General features: G+C 37.5%; 1 protein-coding gene across 1 annotated transcript; it reads left to right on the top strand.

The window, feature by feature from the left end:
- The first annotated feature begins 1,657 nt into the window (after positions 1–1,657).
- On the top strand, positions 1,658–17,129 carry LOC308509618 (uncharacterized protein). The gene is made up of 4 exons (XM_081077860.1): positions 1,658–1,776; positions 13,882–14,008; positions 14,211–14,271; positions 14,673–17,129. Exons 1-4 carry the CDS (start codon positions 1,774–1,776, stop codon positions 16,339–16,341), a joined length of 1,860 nt encoding a protein of 619 aa, XP_080933986.1. The 5' UTR covers positions 1,658–1,773; the 3' UTR covers positions 16,342–17,129.
- Positions 17,130–20,919: the final 3,790 nt, after the last annotated feature.

Here is a 20,919-nt window from a genome sequence, read left to right on the forward strand (position 1 = left end):
AATGCATGTTGGTGAAGTGTAGTTCTAAAAGTAGGTCAACTTAAATTTATTTAGTAACATTTTAGTATTTCATCTTATTTGGAAATTATGTAGCTATTCAATAGTTCCATCTTTTAACTTAGTAAAACTCTAAGGTTTCAAGTTACCTAAAGATTTTGGGAAACTACTTTTAGGTACATCTACCATAAAACAATTATTATTGAAAACTCACTGAAAAACCTTTTATTCTACGTATATCTGTTTCATTTATTGATTTTCAGTAATTATATTCAGATTACTTGTGAAAATTTTATGAAACATTAGACAAAGTCAATTATTATCTCAAGCTCTTTTCCTGTTGACAAACCCTGCAATGAAGATAACATTAATATTTTTTTCTTGTAAACACAGATAAAATAAAATTATATTACATGTTGATAATTCCAGAGGCTATTTTAATTAAACCAAACTTAAATCACTTTTAATATTAAATATTTTCTCACATCACATATTAAACAGCATTTGGGTTAGTGTCTGTTATATTTCTTAATTTACATAAGTGTTTGATTCCTATAAGCCAATTAACAGAGCACTCTAACAGCCAGTTTTATTCATCCTCTGGAGGTAGACATACATACATATATAGAGACAGACATATCCAGAGACCCGGTAGTTTTTTGTTTGTTTCTTTTTTTTCATCAGGAGACAGGTATAGTAAGGCAAAAACCCATTAATTCACAACAGTTGGAATAATTTAAGTTTCTTCGTTCAGATGGCCAAGGCTTTTACTTTTTAGAGAAGACATTCAATATTTGTATTTGTCCTTTATAAACACTTTTTAAGAGTCTGTCCGGAGCAAGGGCTGGGTGCCTAGGCAAGAGAATCTTTCATACACTGTGCTTTTAAAAAGCTCTCTCATCCCTTTTTTTCCCCCCTCTTGGTTTGTTTAGTCTCAGGCAGTTATGGGCTGTGTCTACATTTCTGATTAGGAAGGTTCTGGAAATTACTAAAGAGGTTTACAAATCCTGTCGGATTTAATTTTTTTAAAAAGGTCTGATCATAGAGTTATTACAGTTTTTGAAATATCTTGTTAGGTTTCAGGCAGGAGAAACAATAAAAATTTTAAAGCATCTGCTCAGATTTCCAGAGTTTATTTTAGTATCCTTTGAGAGCTCTTTGGTTTTTAATATTTCTGCTTATCAAAAAATACATTCTATTGTGTCCGTTAGGTTTGGATTCGTTATAACAGATGCTGAGGTCACATTAAATGTCCTTGTTTCTGCACAAGGGTCACAGTTTCATGTGTGGTCTGACAGCTTTGCCCCAAGCCCTTGACCTGCAGAGGATATAAACCCTCTTGTTCTAGTGTGGTCAGGCCTGAGCTACTCTGCTGTCTGTACTTACTTGCTCCCCTTGGAAACTCAATCAGACTTCGCTGTGCACATCTGTGCCCACGTGTTCACAAAGAGCCGAGTGAATACAGTGGAGTAATCCCCAGTCCAGGAAAGGTTTTGTTTAAATTCAAATGTGCCTGGGAGAGACTGGAGCCTCCAGCGGCGGAAGCTGGTTTAACTGAGCCCCTCGTTCTCCCTCCCGGTGTCAATCAGGGAGAAAAGGGGTGTACATGGATTTCTGTCCAATCAGGGGTGCCGGTGGGACAGGTGGGTGGGGCGATGCACTGGGACTCGACGCCGGCGTTCCTGTCCCTACTCCGGTCTGGGTCGTGATATCACTGGTTGTGAGAGTCGTAGGAAAGAGTCAGGGACCCCCCCCCCACCCCCAGGAAACGTAGAAATGGTGAGTGTGCTGTCCGGGGATGTGGAGATGGGGACGAGGGGCTGAATGGAACCAGCTGGATGGGATCGTGGCCTCCCTGCGATCGAGTCTGGAGTCTTTGCTCAAATCTGAAGTCTGAGGACCCGAGTCCCCTCGTGATGCTGCGCTGCGCGGATCTGCTCCCTTCCAGCAGGCAGCGTGGGGCCTGGGCGTGCAGCTGGGACCCCGGGCGTCCTGTCTCCTCACGGCACCAGGGATTCGGCCCCGACAGGGAGGCTCTCTGGGCAGCTGTGTACTTGCAACCCCGCGTCTCCCCAGGTGGTGCGGTGACCACATGGAGGGTCATCGGAGACAGTGGTGACTCGGGTTTCGGGTTTGCTGCGTGGGAGCAGCTGTGGTTTGTGGGGACCCCAGCTCCTGTCTTCCCAGTGGGTCCCCGTTTTCCCCAGAATTTTCCAGATGTTTAGGGAGCGGGGTCTCGGGTCCACGATCCGGTCCCCCCAGCCGGCTCTTCCTGGGACTGTCAACAAGTCCCTAAATTTCCAGATCCCTCATCTTATTCCCGAAGCCAGCTTCCCTTTTTTGATTCACAGCATCGTTATAAACTGTCCTCTGTCGTGCATTTCAAACAGACCCGGTATTTTAATTGCTTATTTTCCCCCCAGAGCTATGCTAAGGCTAAATATAAATTAAAGATGTATAGTTGTCTGTGGATATTTTACATGAGAGGAAAGCAGACGTTTAACCACCTGGGAGACAGTTGTATGAAATCCCCATTCCTCTCCCCCAGGACCTGGCCTGGGCACAGACGTCCTATGGGAAGTCCTTTGTGTGGAGGTTCTTTGGAAAGTTTCCTGGGTGTTCTCTCCTGTCAGCACTGCCCCTCTGTGGGTGTGTTGCTTCAAAGTGTTTACTTACTTATTTAAGTATCATTTTTTCAATAGGTATAAAATGTATTTAATCAATAGAGGTTGAAAGACAACAATGCTCTTTCTGAGATTGTGATTGTTATTCCTTAGGCCTAAACATTTTGCATTTAGAGTATAATTCGTGCTCATTAAAAGAAAGTCTGTGAAAGCCAGGTGGTCTGTGTCCTGGGTTAGGGTTCGTGAATTTGAGAGTTCATTTGGATCAGAACCTTAAATTGAATCGGGCTGTGAGTATCCTCACCGAGAATGGAAGCCTGGGGGAGGGAGCACTTCCATGCTTTCAGGAGGTGGGAGGGTGTGTGTGGAGCTGCCCGCGTCCATTCCTAGGCTGCTCAGGTGTCCCTCCCTCCTTCCCGAGGGAAGGACCCCCTCCAGGGGTTATGTCTCAACCGGAGGTGTCTAGAACCAAGTTTGTGGTTGTATTCAACTTTTTAAATATGGGTTTTTGGTTTTTGTTTGGTTAAGTGTAGGGAAGCAGGCTGATTATCTCTTGATTTCATTATTTGTTTCCTTTCTTTAGATTTGTTTCTCCAGTGAATATTGCAGCTCTTTGAATCTAGTTTCCATTAGCACCCGGGCTTTTAATATGTAAATTCATTGAGTGAACTTAGAGCAAGGCAAGAAAATTGTGGAAAGTAATTTTGGTTACATAGGTAAGAAACCTGAAGAAGTGAGATGTGTGTATTCAGAGTTCTCAGTTTTTCCTTCAGCGTTTTTATTTCAATGTCTTTAGTCCATTTGACATTGAAAAGGCTATAGTATTTCTAAGAAATGACTTCCTATTTTAATGGGTGTGAGAAAGAAGCAATTGAATCTCCATATTCATTGATATGAGAACACATCAAGTCTTTCAGAGATCTTTGTTATTTTCTAGTTCATTTCAGGGCTTAATTGCGATCCCCTAATGCATTATAATGTGTGTGAGTGTGTGTGTGTGTGTGTGTGTTATGCTGGAAATATTCCCTGTGGAGGGACAAACTCCTATCATGCCCCTTGTCCTTTTTGTCAGAAAGGGATTTGGAAGGTGGATGGCCTGCAGTTTTGTATCTTTTGATGTTTAAAGGATGAAATCTTGGAGTGATTTTCTATGTAGAAAGTTAAAATTAATTCTAAACAGCAAATGTTAACAATAACAAGAAAGCTTAGGAAAATGTGGTATATAAAAATTTTTCTTTTTGTTTTAAATGAATAGTGCATTGGAAGGTTCATTAAATTCCTGAGATAGGAAAGTGACTTTAGAGGACTTGCTCCCTACATACCCAGAGCTGTTACTGTAGTCACCCTGAAATGACCAGTTTTAATTACTTTTACATTAACCCGTTAGTGTTTCTTACATAAAAACAAGACAGTGCGAGTGTCCTGGTCCCTCTCTGCTTGTGAAAGAATGCTCGAGGCACAAAGAAATAGAAGAAAGTTTATTTAAGGACAGAAGTTCATACAGCTGCCCGGAACTCCTGGCTCCTGACTGCCTGGGTTTTTAAGCTGGCCCTGCTCAGGATTCTTCCATCATGGTTAGCAGTCCCTGGGAAACCTCCACCGCCTTTCCTGCTGACCCGGAATGTAGTTAATCACTAAGCTTATCTCATGGTTCCCAAGCCCATTAATCACTAAGCTTGTCTTGGCCCCCAAGCTCGTTAATAGCTAAGCTAGTTTTGTTGTGTCCCAGGCTCGTTCCTGTTAATTCTTTACTTGTTTCTTCACGGAGTTTGATGGAGACTCAGACATGGCAGCTGCCTGCCTCAGCAAGCAGGGAGGGAGGAGGTCTCATCCAAGAAACAATGGATTCTACCAGTACTTCTGTCTGAGAGAAAGTTGCCCCTCCAGCCCTGGCACTGAGTTCCTCCCCACATGTCCCTGGCATCTTTGGAGCTGCTGCCGCAGTGCTGGAGCTCAGAGCAGGTCAGTCCCTCAGTGACAGCCACGTTATTGAAGAGGATAAAGATGGTGTCAGGAACAGACATGAAGCTAACGGAAATGTATTTTCTGGTGTATTTAGAGCTCCTGGTAATAATGCCAGGTGCTGGGAAAAAAGTGGCTTCAAGTTCCGGTTGAAGAGCAGCGACCCCTCCTGGAGAGACAAATTACCTAGGTCACAAAGGAAGCAGCAGCTCTTGAATAGCTTTGATACAAAGACCTGAGTGTCTCTTCTCCAGCTTATTCCTTGAGGGTTTCCAGGGAATGATTCTAAGAGAGTGTTTCTGATAGGGCATTGGTCTTTCAATGACCAGTTTAGAGCAGCTTGAAAAGAACAATGGTCTCATGGCTAACTGACCTTATTATATCACCAGTGGCAACATTTGGCCTGAAAAGAGTAGATTTTTCTATTGTGATTTGTACATTACCCAGAAATCTCTTGACCTCTTCGAATTTTTAGTAAAAATTGTATTTTCTCAGCGACAATATTCAGGCATTGCTCCTAACAGCTTGCTTGGCCTCATTCACCAAAACCAACTGGCTCTGCCCCCAGCAAAGGTAATGAAATTGCCTTTAGCAGTCAATCTGAAGAGCAAAACAAAGTTGCACTTTCCACAAGCCCCCTGCCGGTTCCTTAAAATCATCCAAAACTGTCCACCCATTTTTTTTGCATTTATTTTATTTTTCAATTAGAGTTGACATTCAATATTGTTTTATGTTGGTTTCAGATGTACAGAGTAGTGTTTGGACATTTACATGGTTTGTGAACTGATTCCCCTAGTTGGTTCATGCCCACCAGCATAGTGATTACAATATTATTGACTTTATTCCTTATGCTGTACTTTACATCCCCAGACTCTTTTGTAACTACTAATTTGTATTTCTTAATCCTTTCACTTTTTTCACCCAGCCCCCAACCGTCCTCCCATCTGTCAATGATCTGTTTGTTCTCTGTAACCAAAACAAACCCCAAAAAACAAGACAGTATAAATGCCTATTTTTCTTACCCATGTTTTTTCTTGTAATGAGTACTCCGATATTTGATGTTTGACTCCTGGCACCTTAAGCCCCACCCCTCCCTTTCCCCCTTCCTGCTTCTTACCTGCCAGGCTGATGAGAAGCCTGGAGGCTCCTGCACTGGGAGCTGCTGCTCCCTGGGGAGCCCTCCTGTGAGCTGTGCTGCCCTGCGCTGTATCGTGGACCCACCCAGCCTGGGGTCTGTATACAGAGGACTCTGAGTTGATAATATGTTGTCTTTTAGGAGCAGTAGTGTGGGAGTGGGGTTCTCCTTACAGTGGTTTTGGGCGGTTGTGGTGTGTTTACAGTGAAGGTGTGACTGAGGCTGAGTTCTCCTTGATACTAGGCCGAGTAGTAGGATGATTATACCGTGTGAATGAGCTGAGCTCATCAGGTGACATTCCTTAAAGAGCAGGCATTTTTTTCTCATTTTTGAAAATACATTTTAAGTTTATTTTTATTAAAATACAGTTGACATACGATACTATATTACTTTCAGGTGTGTAACACAGTAATTTGACATTTATATATTTCATAATGTGATCATCAGTGTAAGTCTAGTAACATTTGTCACCAAATGTTATTACAATATTATTATTTTGTCTGTTCTCTACATTATATCCCCATAACTTATTTATTATATAACTGGAAGTCTGCATGTCTTATTTTCCTCACCTTTTTCACTTATCTCCCTGTCCACCTTTTCTCTGTCAACCATGTTTGTTCTCTGTAGCTATAAGTTTGTTTCTGTTTTCTTTATTCATTTATTTTGTTTCTTAGATTTCACATGTATGTGAAATCATACAGTATTTGTCTGTCTGACTTACTTCACTTAGCTTAATACCTCTAGATCCACCCATTTTGTCTCAAATGGCAAGATTTCATTTTTTTTATGGCTGAGTATGTGTGTGTGTGTGTGTGTGTGTGTGTGTGTATCTGTATCACACCTTATATATTCATCTGCAGATGGACATTTGGTTGATTTCATGTCTTGCCTATTGTAAATAATGCTGCAGTGAACTTAGGGGTATATACCTTCTCAAATGTGTTTCTCTTTCCTTCAGGTAAACAGAAGTAGAATTGCTGGGTTGTGTGGTAGTTTTAGTTTTAATTTTTTGAGAAAATTCCATACTATTTCCCATAGTGGCTGCACCAATTTACAGTCGCACCAACAGCGAATGAGCTTACTGTTTGCTCCCCATCCTCACCAACACTTATGATTTGTTGATGTATTGACATAATAGCCATTCTGACAGGTGTGAGGTGGTATCTCATTGTGGTTTTAATTTGCATTTTTCTTGTGATTAGTGATGTTGAGCATTTTTTCTTGTGTCTGTTGGCCATCTGTATGTCTTTGGAGAAATATATTCAGGTCCTCTGTTCATTTTATAATTGGATTGTTTTTTGATGTTGAGTTTCGGGAGTTAATTTATACATTATGGATATTAACCCCTTATCAGATATATCATTTGCAAGTTTTTCTTCCATTCAGTAGGTTATCTATTTATTTTGTTGATGGTTTTCTTCACTGGGCAAAAAGGATTTTAGTTGGATGTAGTGCCATTTGATTAATTTTGCTTTTTGTTGCCCTTGCCTGAGGAGACATATCCAAAAAATATTGCTAACACCGATGTCAACTTTACTCCCTATGTGCTCTTGTAGAAGTTTTGTGGTTTCAGGCCTTTATTCTGTAAATTAAACTCCTTAATTTATTCTGAGTTTATTTTCTATATGGTGTAAGAAAGTGGTCCAGCTTCATTTTCTTGCATTTGTCTGTTCGAGTTTCCCAATGCTGTTTATTGAAGAGACTGTCTTTTCTGCATTGTATATTTCTACCTCCTTTGTCGCATTCTAATTGACCATATAAGTATAGGTCTATTTCTGGTCTTTCACTTCTGTTCTAGCAAGGTGTATGTCTGTTTTGGTCCTAGTACCATTGTTTTATTATACCTTTGTAACATAGATTCAAGTCAATGAGCCTGATACTTCCAGCTCTGTTTTCCCCTCAATGTTGCTTTGGCTACATGCGGCCTTTTGTACTTTCATATAAATTTTAGCATTATTTGCTCTAGTTCTGTGAAAATTTCCATTGTTATTTTGATAGGGATGTGTTGAATTTGTAGATTGCTTTGGGTACTATGGAATTTTAAACATTTTTTAAATTCATGTGTGTGGTATGTCTTTTCATTTATTTGTATCACCTTCAGTTTCTTTAATCACCTTCAGTTGTCTTACAGTTTTCACAGTGCAGGTCTTTTGCCTCTTTGATTAACTTTTCTAGATGCTTTTTTGGGGTGTGATACAATTGTAAATGGGATTGTTTTCTTAATTTTACTGAGAATTTATTATTATTGTATAGGAACACCACTGATACCTGCATAGTATCTTCATATCGTGCAACTTTACCGAATTCATGTATGTGTTCTAATTGTGGGGGTTGTTTTTTTGGTTGTTTTTTTTTAGGGTTCTTTACATATAGTATCATGTTACCTGCAACTATCGAGAGTTTTACTTCTTCCTTTCCAATTTGGATATCTTTTTTTTTTCTTATCTGATAGCTGTGGGTGATAGTTCTTCCAATAGGATGTTGAATACAAGTGTTGAGAGTGGGCATCCCATTTTCCTGATCACGAGCGAAAAGCAGTTAGCTTTTCACAGTTGAGCATTATTAGCTGTGGCTTTGCTATATATGGCCTTTTTCATGTTGAGATATGTTCCTTGTCTTCCCACTGTGTTAACAGTTTTTATCATTAATTTATGTTGTATTTTATTAGATGCTTTTTCTGCATTATTGAGATGATTATATATTTATTCTTTTGTGGTATATCGTATGGATGGATTTGTGGATATTGAACTTTTCTTGCAGTCCTGTAGTGAATTCCCCTTGATCATGGTTTATGACACTTTTAACATATTGTTGAACTTGATGTGCTAATATTTTATTGAGGATTGTTGCATCTAGGTTCATCAGGGATGTCGGTCTTTAATATTCTTTTTCCTATTGGTATCACGGTAATGCTGGCCTTGTAGAATGAGTTCTGAAGCATTCCTTTCTCTTCAGTTTTTGGACTAGTTTGAGAAATGTGGACATTAGTTCTTGTTTAGGTGTTTGGCAGTATTCTCCAGGGAATCTGTCTGGTCCTGGACTTCTATTTATTGTAAGTTTTTTGATTCTTGCGTTAGTCATGTTACAATAATGGGTCTGATCAGATTCTCTGTTTCTTCTTGATTCAGCCTTGAAACATTGCATGTTTCTAGGAATTTATCTATTACTTCTAGATTGTCCAATTTATCGGTATATAGCTATTCATAAAATTCTCTTAACGATCTTTTGCATTTCTGTGATGTCTGTTGTAATTTCTCTTCTTTCATTCTCTGATTTTATTTGTTTGGGCCCTGTCTCTCTTGTTCATTGTGGTTAAATGTTTATCAACATTTTTGTCTTTTCAAAGAACCAACTGTTAGTTTCATTGACCTTTTCAATTTTTAAATTTTGCCTATAATCTGTATTGTTTCCTTCCTTCTACTAACTTTGTGCTTTTTTTCTTTTTCTTATTTATTTAGATAGTATAAGGTGAGCTTGTTTGAGATTTTTTTCTTGTTTCTTGAGGGGGACCTGTATTGCTATAGACTTCCCTCTTAGAAACTTATTTTGTTTTGTCCCATAGAGTTTGGAACATTGTGTTTCCATTTTTATTTGTCTCAAGATACTTTTTCATATTGTCTTTGATTTTTTTGGTAACCCATTGATTGTTTGGTAGCAGGTATTTTAACCTCCACATGTTTATAGTTTTTTCAGTTTCTTTCTGGTAATTGATTTTTAGTTTCATACAACTGTTTCCCTGAAAAATAAGACCTAGCTGGACAATAAGCTCTAATACATCTTTTGGAGCAAAAATTAACATAAGACCCAATCTTATTTTACTATAAGACCGGGTCTTATCTAACATATTATAAGACCAGGTCTTACATTAATTTTGCTCCAAAAGGCGCATTAGAGCTGATTCTCCAGCTTGGTCTTATTTTTGAGGAATCACGGTGCCATTATGGTCAGAAGAGATGCTCACAGTACTTCAGTCTTTTTAAATTTATTGAGACTTGTTTTGTGGCTTAACATGATATCTATCCTGGAGAATTTTCCATGTGGACCAGAAAAGAATGCTTATTCTACTGTCTTTGCATAGAATATTCTGTGTATATCTATTAAGTTCACCTGGTCGAATGTGTCCTTGTTGGACAATTTGAAGCCAGTGAGCCTTTGTTGATTTTCTCTCTGGGTAGTCAGTCCATTGATGTAAAGTGGTCTGTGTTATTTACTATTACTGTGTTACTGTCAGTCTCACCCTTATGTCTGTTTATATTAGTTTAATTTATTTAGTGCCCCTATGTTTGTTGCATAGATATTTACAAGTGTTATATCTTGTAGGAATGATCCTTTCATTACGTAATGTTCTTGGGCTCTATTTACAGACTTTGTTTAAACTATTTATTGTGATATACTGCCACCATGCCTTTTTTTTTTCATTTTCATTTGCATGAAGTATCTTTTTCAATCCTTTCAATTTCAATCTGTGTGTGTCTTTAGATCTGAAATGATATATATAGGTATTGGGTTTTTTTAATCCATTCAGCCAACCTTGTCTTTTTATTGCAGCATTTAGTCCATTTATAGTTAATTGTTGATAGGTATGTACTTATTGCGATTTTATTCATTGGTTTTGGTTGTTTTATAGTTCTTCTCTGTTCCTTTTACTCTTTTTTCCTTGTGCATTGATGACTTTCTAGTGTTATGTTTGGATTCCTTTCTTTTTTTGTGTATCATAAGTTTATGGTTGTGGTTACCATGAGCTTCATTTACAATAGCATATGTTTATAGTAGTCTATTTTAAGTTGATGGTCCCTTAAGTTCAAACACATTCTAAAAGCACTACATTTGTCACACAACGCCCACACACACGTTTTATGTTTAGATCTCATATATTACATATGTGTTTGTGCCCTTAGTTATTTTAGATACACAGGATTTTACTCCTTTGGCCTTTTAACCATCATACTAGCTTTATACTTAGTTGATGTACTCCTTTTACTAAATGTTGGCTTTTACCTGTGAAGTTTTCTTTTTCTTTCCCACATTGTCTTTTTTTCAGTTTTGGCCTTTTCTGATTGAAGAAGTCCCTTTCGCATTTCTTGTGATGCCATTTCAGTGTTAATGAACTCCTTTAGTTTTCTCGTATCTGGAAAACTCTCTCTGTATTTTATGTGAGTGATAACCTTACCACAGGTTAGAGTATTTTAGATTGTATGTTTTTCTTTTCATGGCCTTGAATATATCATGAGATTCCCTTCTGGCCTGCAAAGTTTCTGCTGAAAAATCAGCTAATAGTCGTAGGGATGTTCCTGTGTATGTAAGTAGCTGCTTTTTCTCTTGCTGTTTTGTAGATTCTCTTTTTATCTTTAACTTTTTGCATTTTAATTATGACGTGTCTTGGTGTGCTTCAGTTTGTGTTCAGTTTGCGTTTTTCTTCTTTAGGACTCTGTGCTTCCTGACTGAGACATGTTTTCTTTTACCATTATAAAGATGTTTTCAGCCATTATTTCTTTCCTTTTTTTTTTTTTTTAGGTTCAGGTTTACAAAACAATGTGATAGACATTTATACCCCTCATAAAGTGATAACCTTCTCCCCCAATCTACTACCCCTCTGACATTATATATAGTTGTTACAGTTCCACTGACTACTCCTTATGCTGTACGCCACATCTTGTGACTATATATATATATATATATATATATATATATATATATATATATGTATGTATATATAAAAGATATATATATATATTAAATTATAGTTGACATTCATTATTGTTCAGCTTCAGCCCCAGGTGTACACTGTAGTGATCTGGCATCTACACCATCCCTGAAGTGGTCTCCCTAATAAGACAAGTGCCCATTGTATATCCTACAAAATCTTTACAATATTATTGATTATATTTCCCAAACTGTTTTTTGTGTCCCCATGGCAATCTTGTGGTTACCAATTGTGCTTTCTGTTCCCCTCACCTTTTCCCTCATCCCTACTCCCCTCCCATCTAGCAACCCTCAGTTTTTCCTCTATATCTCTGAGACTGTTTCTGATTTGTTTGTTCATTTATTCTATTCTTTAGATTCCACATATAAGTGATAGTTGCTTTTTTTTCTGTCTTTTCCTTCAGGGAGTTCTGTGATGTGTATGTAAATTTTCTAGTTAAAAAAGGTTGTCCTAGGGTTCATAGATATTGTGTTATTTTTCATTTTCGCATTAGGCTCAACTGAAATAGATTTTTTTTTTCCTTTAAGTAAAGGTCATGAGAACTAAATATTTGGGGCATTTTTCAAAACACTGTCTTTATTTTCTCTTTCCTAGTTTTCAAAATACTGGGTTATCCTATGACTAAATGCTCTGATAGATCTAAGAAGAGAAGGTCATTTCAAATTGTTTGGCTTTTTTCTAGTGAGGTTGCGGATGATATCTTGTAAGTTACTTAAATGCCAGGCAGAAACCCGAGTTGTCTGACTCCACTTTCTGATAATTGACTGCTGACAGTTTTTATGCCTCATCACTCCCTATTCCTCTTATGCCTCATGTGTACAAGGTATGTAGAAAGCTTTTATTTTTCTTTTCTGGCATAGCAAGCAGTTGAGTGCATGCCAGCTTTATGTCTAAACTCTCACCCTAGCCCACCTCCCGACCTCAAAAAAATAAGTCCCCACACCTTTCCTTGCTCTTCTTAACCTATTTCATGCCTGCTTAAGAGGTCTGCCTTCGTCTCCACAGAGACCTCAGTTACAGAAGCAATACTCCCTTTTATACCCTAGTGGCCAAGTGTGGTGTCATCAGCTAAGGGATTCCCATTACTCCACGGGGGAGCTGGGACATGGCAGAAGAAGGGAGGGCAGCCTCTAGGGTGACTGGTCCGAAAACATCCCCCTGACGGGGGGAATGGAGATGTTATGTTCGGTTGGAGGAATGCACTACTGATACCTTAGCTATTTTGTAACCATACACAAACTCACCATCAACCATTGTGGATGTCATTGCACTCTCTTATAATCTGCTGCTTGTAACCTGTTCATCAGTGTTGGTAGGGTTTAGGTTAGACCGTTAATAGTTTTGCTAGAAGTATCAGTTCTAGAATATTATTATCTCAATGTGTATTTCTGTGTGCACCACAAGTTGGCTGGAGGTAGCCATGAGATGTGAGTTTAGCGTTATTGTAGTCTAACGTGTCGTGCCTTTATCCTTGTCTCTGAGCTGTAAGTTCCATATGATGTTCTAGACCATAATCAGACAGAGAAAGGGTGAACTCAGTCTATGATAAATGTTACATGAGGTAAAAACAGTGCTTCCCTGTAAGAATATTTTCATTCAGCCAGCTGCATGTGATTATACACATAACTTAGGAGACATTGCGGGTTAGTATCTAGACTATCAAAGTGAATGTCTCAGTATAAAGCAAGTCACAACAATTTTTTGGTTTCACAGTGTATAAGGAAGTTCTGTCTACACTGTACTGCAGCCTGTTAAAGTGTGCAATACTATTGTATCTAAAGCATCAGTGTACATATATCATCTGCACCTTCAGTGAGTCATAATCTTATTGCCGGTGGAGGCTCTTGTCTCGATATTGATGAAAATGTGATATCTGCCAAGCGCAATAAAGTAAAGCACAATAAAATAAGTTGTGTCTGCACTTCTAATGGTCTGGAGGACTTTAGGATGATACGGCCTTCTGAGCTTTATTAAAAGATGAATTTCCACAGGCCTCCTGCACTCTTTGTTTTTGGTGATGGGAATGGGGAAAAAAAGCTTCTAGTTTTCCGCTATATCTTTAGTCATTAAAACCTCACGCAGATGTGACCCCCTATTTAATGGAGTGCTGATGGGTAATAAGGAAGGAGATGAAAGAATTTTTCTGAAAGAGAATCATTGGTTTTAAAATGATAATATTTGTTTCATTTGTGTAACACATCTATCCTTTTCCCACATGGTCTGAACCCTGCTGTTAAGAGAAGTAAGGTGGAATATGATCACAGTAAAAATGCATAATTTACATATGTTTATCATGATGTTACCTTTATGCGCAAGTAGGTGTGTATAGAGAGTACACTTCCGATGATGAAATCATACAATAAATGAAATGGAAGAATCATGTCTAACTTTTGTGTAAATGGAATCTAGGTGTCCAGTGCTGTCAGTTTCGTGAATCACATATTTGGGGTTTTTAGGACTCAGTGGCCTTTGAGGATGTGGCTGTGACCTTCACCTTGGAGGAGTGGGCTCTGCTGGATTCTTCACAGAAGAAACTCTACAGAGATGTGATGCAGGACACCTTCAGGAACCTGGCCTCAATAGGTATGCCTGACAACTTAATCTTCACCTTGTTAGAGGCCAAGTGTTTCTTGCCCATGAGCATTTTTCTAAGATGTGGAATGTGGAAGTGGAAGACATTGATAAATAAACTGAGCATAGTTACAGCTCATCATAGAACTAAAACCTAATGATTTTTGTATAATTTCTAAAACCTTGGGATCAGTGTTCTGGGTCTGCATTTTAGGTAAAGAATGGGAAGATGATGACATTGAAGATGAGTACAGAAACAAGGAGAAAAAACTAAGGTGGGTCATATTCACAATAGAAAGCATTATCTCACATGAGAAACCTGGTGTGCTACAAAATATTAAAAAGAAGCATGCAATATAACACCTGCTTCAAATTTATTACTTGTGAGCAAATGTTCACCAAATTAGTTTCTTATATATGACATAGATGTTCAGTGTTTACAAAATAGTTCATGTGGAGATGGCATTATTAAACCCTATAACGAATCTCGCTGTTTCGATAACAGCAAGGCTGATGTTGTCTTGCAGAGTATTCAGTATATTCAACGTCAAACAATTCAGACGAGACAAAAAACCTACCCTTTGCTTTATTAGTGATTTTAGTTTTATTAGACTATTTGAACTACTTTGTTGTTTTATAGCAGTCATTAATAATGTGCTTCTTGGTTTTTTTTCAGAAGTCATAAGATAGAGAGACTCTGTGAAAGTAAAGAAGGTAGTCAATGTGAGAAAAACTTCAGCCGTGTTCCAAATCTCAATTTGAAGCGGAAAACTCTTTCTAGAGTAGAACCATGGGAATACAGAATGTGTGGAAAAGTCTTCATGCATCATTCATTTCATAATAGGCGCACCACATGTCTCACTGGACAAAAGTCCTCTGAGTATGAGAAATACGGAAAGAAAGCACATAATTATAAGGTCTTAGGCAGAGTGTTCAGTTATCTTCAATTTTTTGAAAAACATGAGGAAAATGACAATGTAGAGGAACCTGGTAAGTGTAAGGAATGTGGGAAAGTCTTCATGTCACTAAAATCCCTTCAACAGCACATGAGCACGCATTCTGTAGATGCTCCTTATAAATGTAAGGGGTGTGGAAAAACCTTTACTTCTTCAGCTTCACTTCAAATATGTAAAAGAACCCACACAGGAGAGAAGCCCTATCAGTGTAAACAATGTGGAAAAGCCTTAAGGTGTTATCAAAGTCTTCAAATACATGAAAGAAATCACACTGGAGAGAAACCCTATATATGTAAAAAATGTAGTAAAGCATTCAGCTGTCTCCCTTATCTTCGAAGTCATGAAAGAACTCACAGTGCAGAGAAACCCTATGAATGTAAGGAATGTGGAAGGGCCTTTAGATATCATCAGAGTTTCCGAAAACATGAAAGAAAATTCATTGGAGATAAGTCCTATGAGTGTAAGGAATGTGGAAAAGCATTCAGATGCTATAAAAGTTATCGAATACATGGACGAAATCACACTGAAGAGAAACCCTATGAATGTAAGGAATGTGGAAGAGCCTTCAAAAGTCATCACACTTTTCGAATACATGAGAGAAAATTCATTGGAGAGAAGCCCTATGAATGTAAGGAATGTGGGAAAGCTTTTAGATGTTACAAAAGTTTTCAAATACATGAAAGAAATCACACTGCAGAGAAACCTTATGATTGTAAAAAATGTAATAAAGCATTCAGTTGTCTCCCTTATCTTCGAAAACATGAAAGAAGTCACACTGAAGAGAAACCCTATGAATGTAAAAATTGTAGGAAAACATTTAAGTATCCCAGTGATCTTCGAACACATGAAAGAAATCACACTGAAGAGAAACCCTATGCATGTGAGGAATGTAAAAAAGCCTTCAGACATTACAGTTCCTTACAAATTCATGAAAGGGTGCACACAGGAGAGAAACCCCATGAATGTAAACACTGTGGTAAAGCCTTCACTTGGCGCACCACCCTTCGAAGACACATGAAAATGCATACTGGAAACACACCTTATCATTGTAAGGAATGTGGGAAAGCATTCACCTGCCTTAGTTTGTATCAAAGACATGAGAGGACTCACACTGGAGAGAAACCCTATGAATGTAAACAATGTGGTAAAGCCTACAGACAAAAGTGTTCCTTACAAATTCACAAAAGAACTCATACGGGAGAAAAACCCTATGAATGTAAGGAATGTGGAAAATCTTTCAATCGTAAAAAAATCCTTCAAGTACACGTGATAGTGCACACTAGAGAGAAATCATATAAATGTGAAGAATGTGGGAAAGCTTTCAGTCATTCGTCTGCCTTTCATAAGCATGAAAGGACTCACTGGATAAAACCTGTTGAATATAAGTAATATGGAGAAGATTTCAGTTAGCCCACAATCTTACATGTGAAATCTCCCACCAAAAAGAAATAAAATCTAATGTGGGAAGGCTTGATGGAAATTATTTGGTTACTGTTCCAGAAAACTCTCAAAATTTTGTTATTAAAATTTTAAATAAAGCGTGTTTACCATCTTTCTTCAAGTGCATAATTGGAATGTGGAGTTCTACTATAGTTAACCCTTGAACAGCTGTGCTTTAAAGTCCTCACCACCCATGCAGTTGAAAATCTGCGTATGATTTAAGCCAGCCTCCATATAATTGGATTTCTAACCCTCTGTCCTAAATACAGTTGACCCTTGAACAACATGAGTTTGAATTGCATGGGTCTTGATATACGTGGGTTTTTCTTCAAGAGTCAACGTTAATTATTTTCATAATGATTATTGAGTTGAGATAATTCTTTGTTGTCTTTCAACAAGTACATAACATTAATAAGTAGTGATTTTTCATTAAATCAGTTAATCGTATTATCTCTTTACGTTTTGAAGCCTGTTATATCCATGGATGAATTTAAGTGTATTTCTATTACTTAATTTTTAATGAGGCTTTATTTGTTGTATGTTCGGAGGCCATTGAAAAGTGATGGTTTGGTATTTTGTGGAATTTTATTCCTGGCCTTGTGACACTTCCTTGATACCTGTAGTCCTTTCTATATACCCTACCTTAATTACTGACAAAATTCCTCCTTTAGGGTGACAGGTATAATAAGAACCTTGTTCCATTTTCAATGCTAATAAACAGTTGGAGTTAATTTTCATGTCAAGTTTATGAAAGAGTATAATTATATTTGGTGTTTTGCTTTTATTTTCTTTGAGAGTTGGTGAGTAGTAGCTGATTTAAGAAGAGAGACCTGTGATAGCACAAAATATCTAGAGTTGGAGATACTCCCCCTGTCGGTAATGTTAGGAACTCGGTAATGTTAGGAATGTAGAAAGTCCTGCAGTCCTATGATTAACAGTAAAGATTCCCCATAACAAGAAAGATACAGACTTCGTTTACCTTCATTTCTGCATTTGGTAAACAATTTGTGTATAGACTAGTCATTTTGTTGGACACTATTATCTGGGACTTGAAATTTCGTGTTGATTTGGGCAACAATTTTGTGGTGTCTTTTTGTTGTTAATGTCATTGATGAGATTTTTATTTACCTTCATATGTTTAAAATGTTATAATATCTAAATGTTTTATTGCTCTACACACTGACACAATATATCCACCATAACACCATGGAGTTCCTTCCATTTAGGGAAACACCTACATTCATGTGTACTGTTACCCTTGCCCTGTACTGTTACCCAGCTTACCCTTGCCCTGTTCTCCTTAGAAAGTACCACTGAGTAATTATTATTTTTCTATTCACTTGATACATGTGGTGACATCTGTCTTTTCATCCAATCCCATTTTTCATAGGATGTTAATCCTGCCCCAAAAAGAGCAATGATAAAACAGAAGGTAACCAGTACCTCTGGTGACACACATATTCTGGGAGGAGAATTTTTAGATGACCGGAAGATATCCAAATACAGAGATCCCTAAACAATAATGTTTTTAGATACAATTGTCAGAAAAGAAGAACTGAAAACACATTCATGGGTAATAGCAGGAGAATCGATAAGTAAAATAGTATAGTGTCACGAGAAAAATACAGAGGAACAGAAGTGAATGGATTGTATCTATTATACGTAAAGAACTTTGGGTGATCATTTTCATCTTCACAAAAAAGACCCTGAACAATCTGAAATGAAAAGCTTTTTTGATTCCTGAGATCTTTGAGATGATGTGGCAAACCAGTGCTTGCCTGAGCAAGAGACAGATGAATATAGAGATTTGCCACTTAATCAGATGAGAAACGACTGGAAGCAGCAACATCTGGGAACGCATAAATTATTAGAGATAAATTTGTTAAGAAACATAGTGTGTACTAGCTTGAGAGTTAAAGTGTTAGGGAGAGTGGGGACAGAGCCAGGAGTGCAGTTTCCAGGGTTTCGGCCTCACATGGAAAGGTACTGGCTCAGGTAGTAAATGGCCATCAACTGTGATTGGATGGCCATCACCTGTGGCAAGTTTGCTGTCAGCTGTAACCAGTGAGACATTGGCCATTAATACAACTGCTGTGGCTATGGTAACAGAAAAAATGGGGGCTAGCAAAAAGATGGTGGCTGAGCTAGCAAGCACAGATTGCAGAAAGGTGGATGCCGCCAGCTAGACTATTGTGGTATGACTCCCCTATCTGTGGCTCCGTGGGTATTCCTTTTTGGCCTTACTATGTCCTGCGTTCTTATGCGGGGAGCAGGACCAGAGACCCTGCAGGCCGCCCTGCACGACAAATGACTCAGCGAGAAGTGTCCCCTGCATGACAGGGAGTGAAGACTGGAAAATACTGCCGCATGCTCTATGCAGCCAGGAGTCGGGGTGAGGGGAGAACGAGGAATGTGTTTGATGGGTTCAGTTTGTTTTGCAAGATGAAAATAGTTCTGGAGATTTGGTTTACAATGTTAATGCACTTCACACTATACATTTTAAACATGGTTAAAGTGTGATATTTCTTACATGTGTACTTACCACAATTAAAAGTGAAATTTCCAAAAGGATTGAAAACATAACTGACAGATGGAAGAGAATTTTGTAAATTATATATCTGGTAAGGGACTTAAATAGAAAGTGTCTGAAGACATTTTATAACTGAATTATAAAAAGTCAAATAACTCAATTTAAAAATGACAAAGGAACTGAATACACGTTTTTCCAAAGAAAATATGCAAATGGCCAAGAGCACATGGAAGGATGCTGGATATCATTAATCATCAAAAAAAATAAATGCACATCAAGACCCCAATGAGAAACTGCTTCACTACTACTAGGATGGTAGTGAGATAAAAACAAATGTTGTTGAGGACATATGGAGAAATTTAGACCCTCATACATTGGCAGCGCAAATACAAACGGTGCAAACACTTTGGAAAGAAATCTGGCAGGTCCTCAGAAAAACCTATGATTATCATGTAGCCCATCAATTCCTCTTTTAGGTATTTATGCCCATGGGAAAAAAAAAAAACGTTTGAACAAAACTTTGTACATGAATTTTGTAGTATATTATTCATCATGGGAAGGTGGAAACTAAGCAAATGTCCATTAACAGATGAATAGGTAAACAGAATGTGTTTTATCTAGTTGTCAGTTTTGCTGCAAGCAACTTTGCTACAAGTATTTTTGCCAGAAGATTTGTTACCTCAAAAAAAATTGGCCACATTTAATCAGCAGGTGGCCGAAGGTTAAGCTTCTTAAGTCACTCAGTTACACTTTCTTGACAATTGTGTTTCCATGTAAAAGCCATTTTCATTAAGGTGCAGGGGTGCAAGTTTGTATGAACTATGAAGCACATTTTATTGTCATAGCATCAGAATTCAAGTTGTCATTGTTTTAGGAAATGCATGTTTTTGTTTTCTTTTTAATTCCTTCAAAATTGTTTTACTTTGTTTCATCTGTCAAGTGTTCTGTTACTTGTCTTAAGTTTTCTAATGCATGATTAAAATTATTAGATTAATTTAAGCTGGTTTAGTTTGAGCGGAATATTTCTCCCACTATTATAATGGTTATTTTACTTTTTATTCACCTTGTATAATATATTTCTTCCTCTGTTGTCATTTTCACTTCCTGTTCTATAATATATGTATAATGCCAAATGTAAATGGATTATGTAATCCAATTAAGAGTCAGAGATTACCACCCTATATTTAACAACAAAAATAATCCAACTATATGCTGTCTACAGAAGACTCTTTTTAGATTAAAAGATGCAAAAATTATGACAGCAAAAGGATGGGGGACAGACACATATGTAAACATCACCCATGCAAAAGCTGTAGAGACCATCCTAATGTGAGAAAAAAACAAGACATTAAAACAAAAAATAATACTAGAGATACAGAGGGTTGTATCATGAAAAAGATCAATTCATCTGGAAGCTATAACATTATAAACATGTACATACCTAATAACTACCAAAATAAATGAAGCAAAGGTGACTGAAATGAAGGGAGAAACAAATGAGTTATTAGAGACTCTAATAACTATTCACATCCCACTTTGAATATTATATACCACAACCAGGCAAAATATCAACAAAGAAAACACTTGTGAAACACTTAAAACCAAGTACATGTAACATCTACAGAACATTCTATCCAACAACAGAATATATATTTTTCACAAGTGCACATGAAACTTTTTCCATAATAGTACAAATTCTAGGACATATTAATAAAAGAAAATTCATAAAATTTAAAACACTGAGAATACATACAATCTACTGTCTGTGACAACAACGGGATAAAATTAGAAATCAGTAACTTAGAAAACATTGGAGAAATTCACAATCAAAGAAAATTAAACAACACAGTCCTAAATAACCAATGTGTCAGAGAGAACACCAGTACAGAAATGAGGAAAATAGTTCATATGTTGAATGGAAATGAAGACAATATGCTAACGTTTATGGCCTGTATCTGAAATACTACTTAGAGAAAAATTTAGTTGTAACTTCCTTA

This window comes from Rhinolophus hipposideros, assembly GCF_964194185.1.
Source record: "Rhinolophus hipposideros genome assembly, chromosome: 16".
NCBI classification, from domain to species: domain Eukaryota; kingdom Metazoa; phylum Chordata; class Mammalia; order Chiroptera; family Rhinolophidae; genus Rhinolophus; species Rhinolophus hipposideros.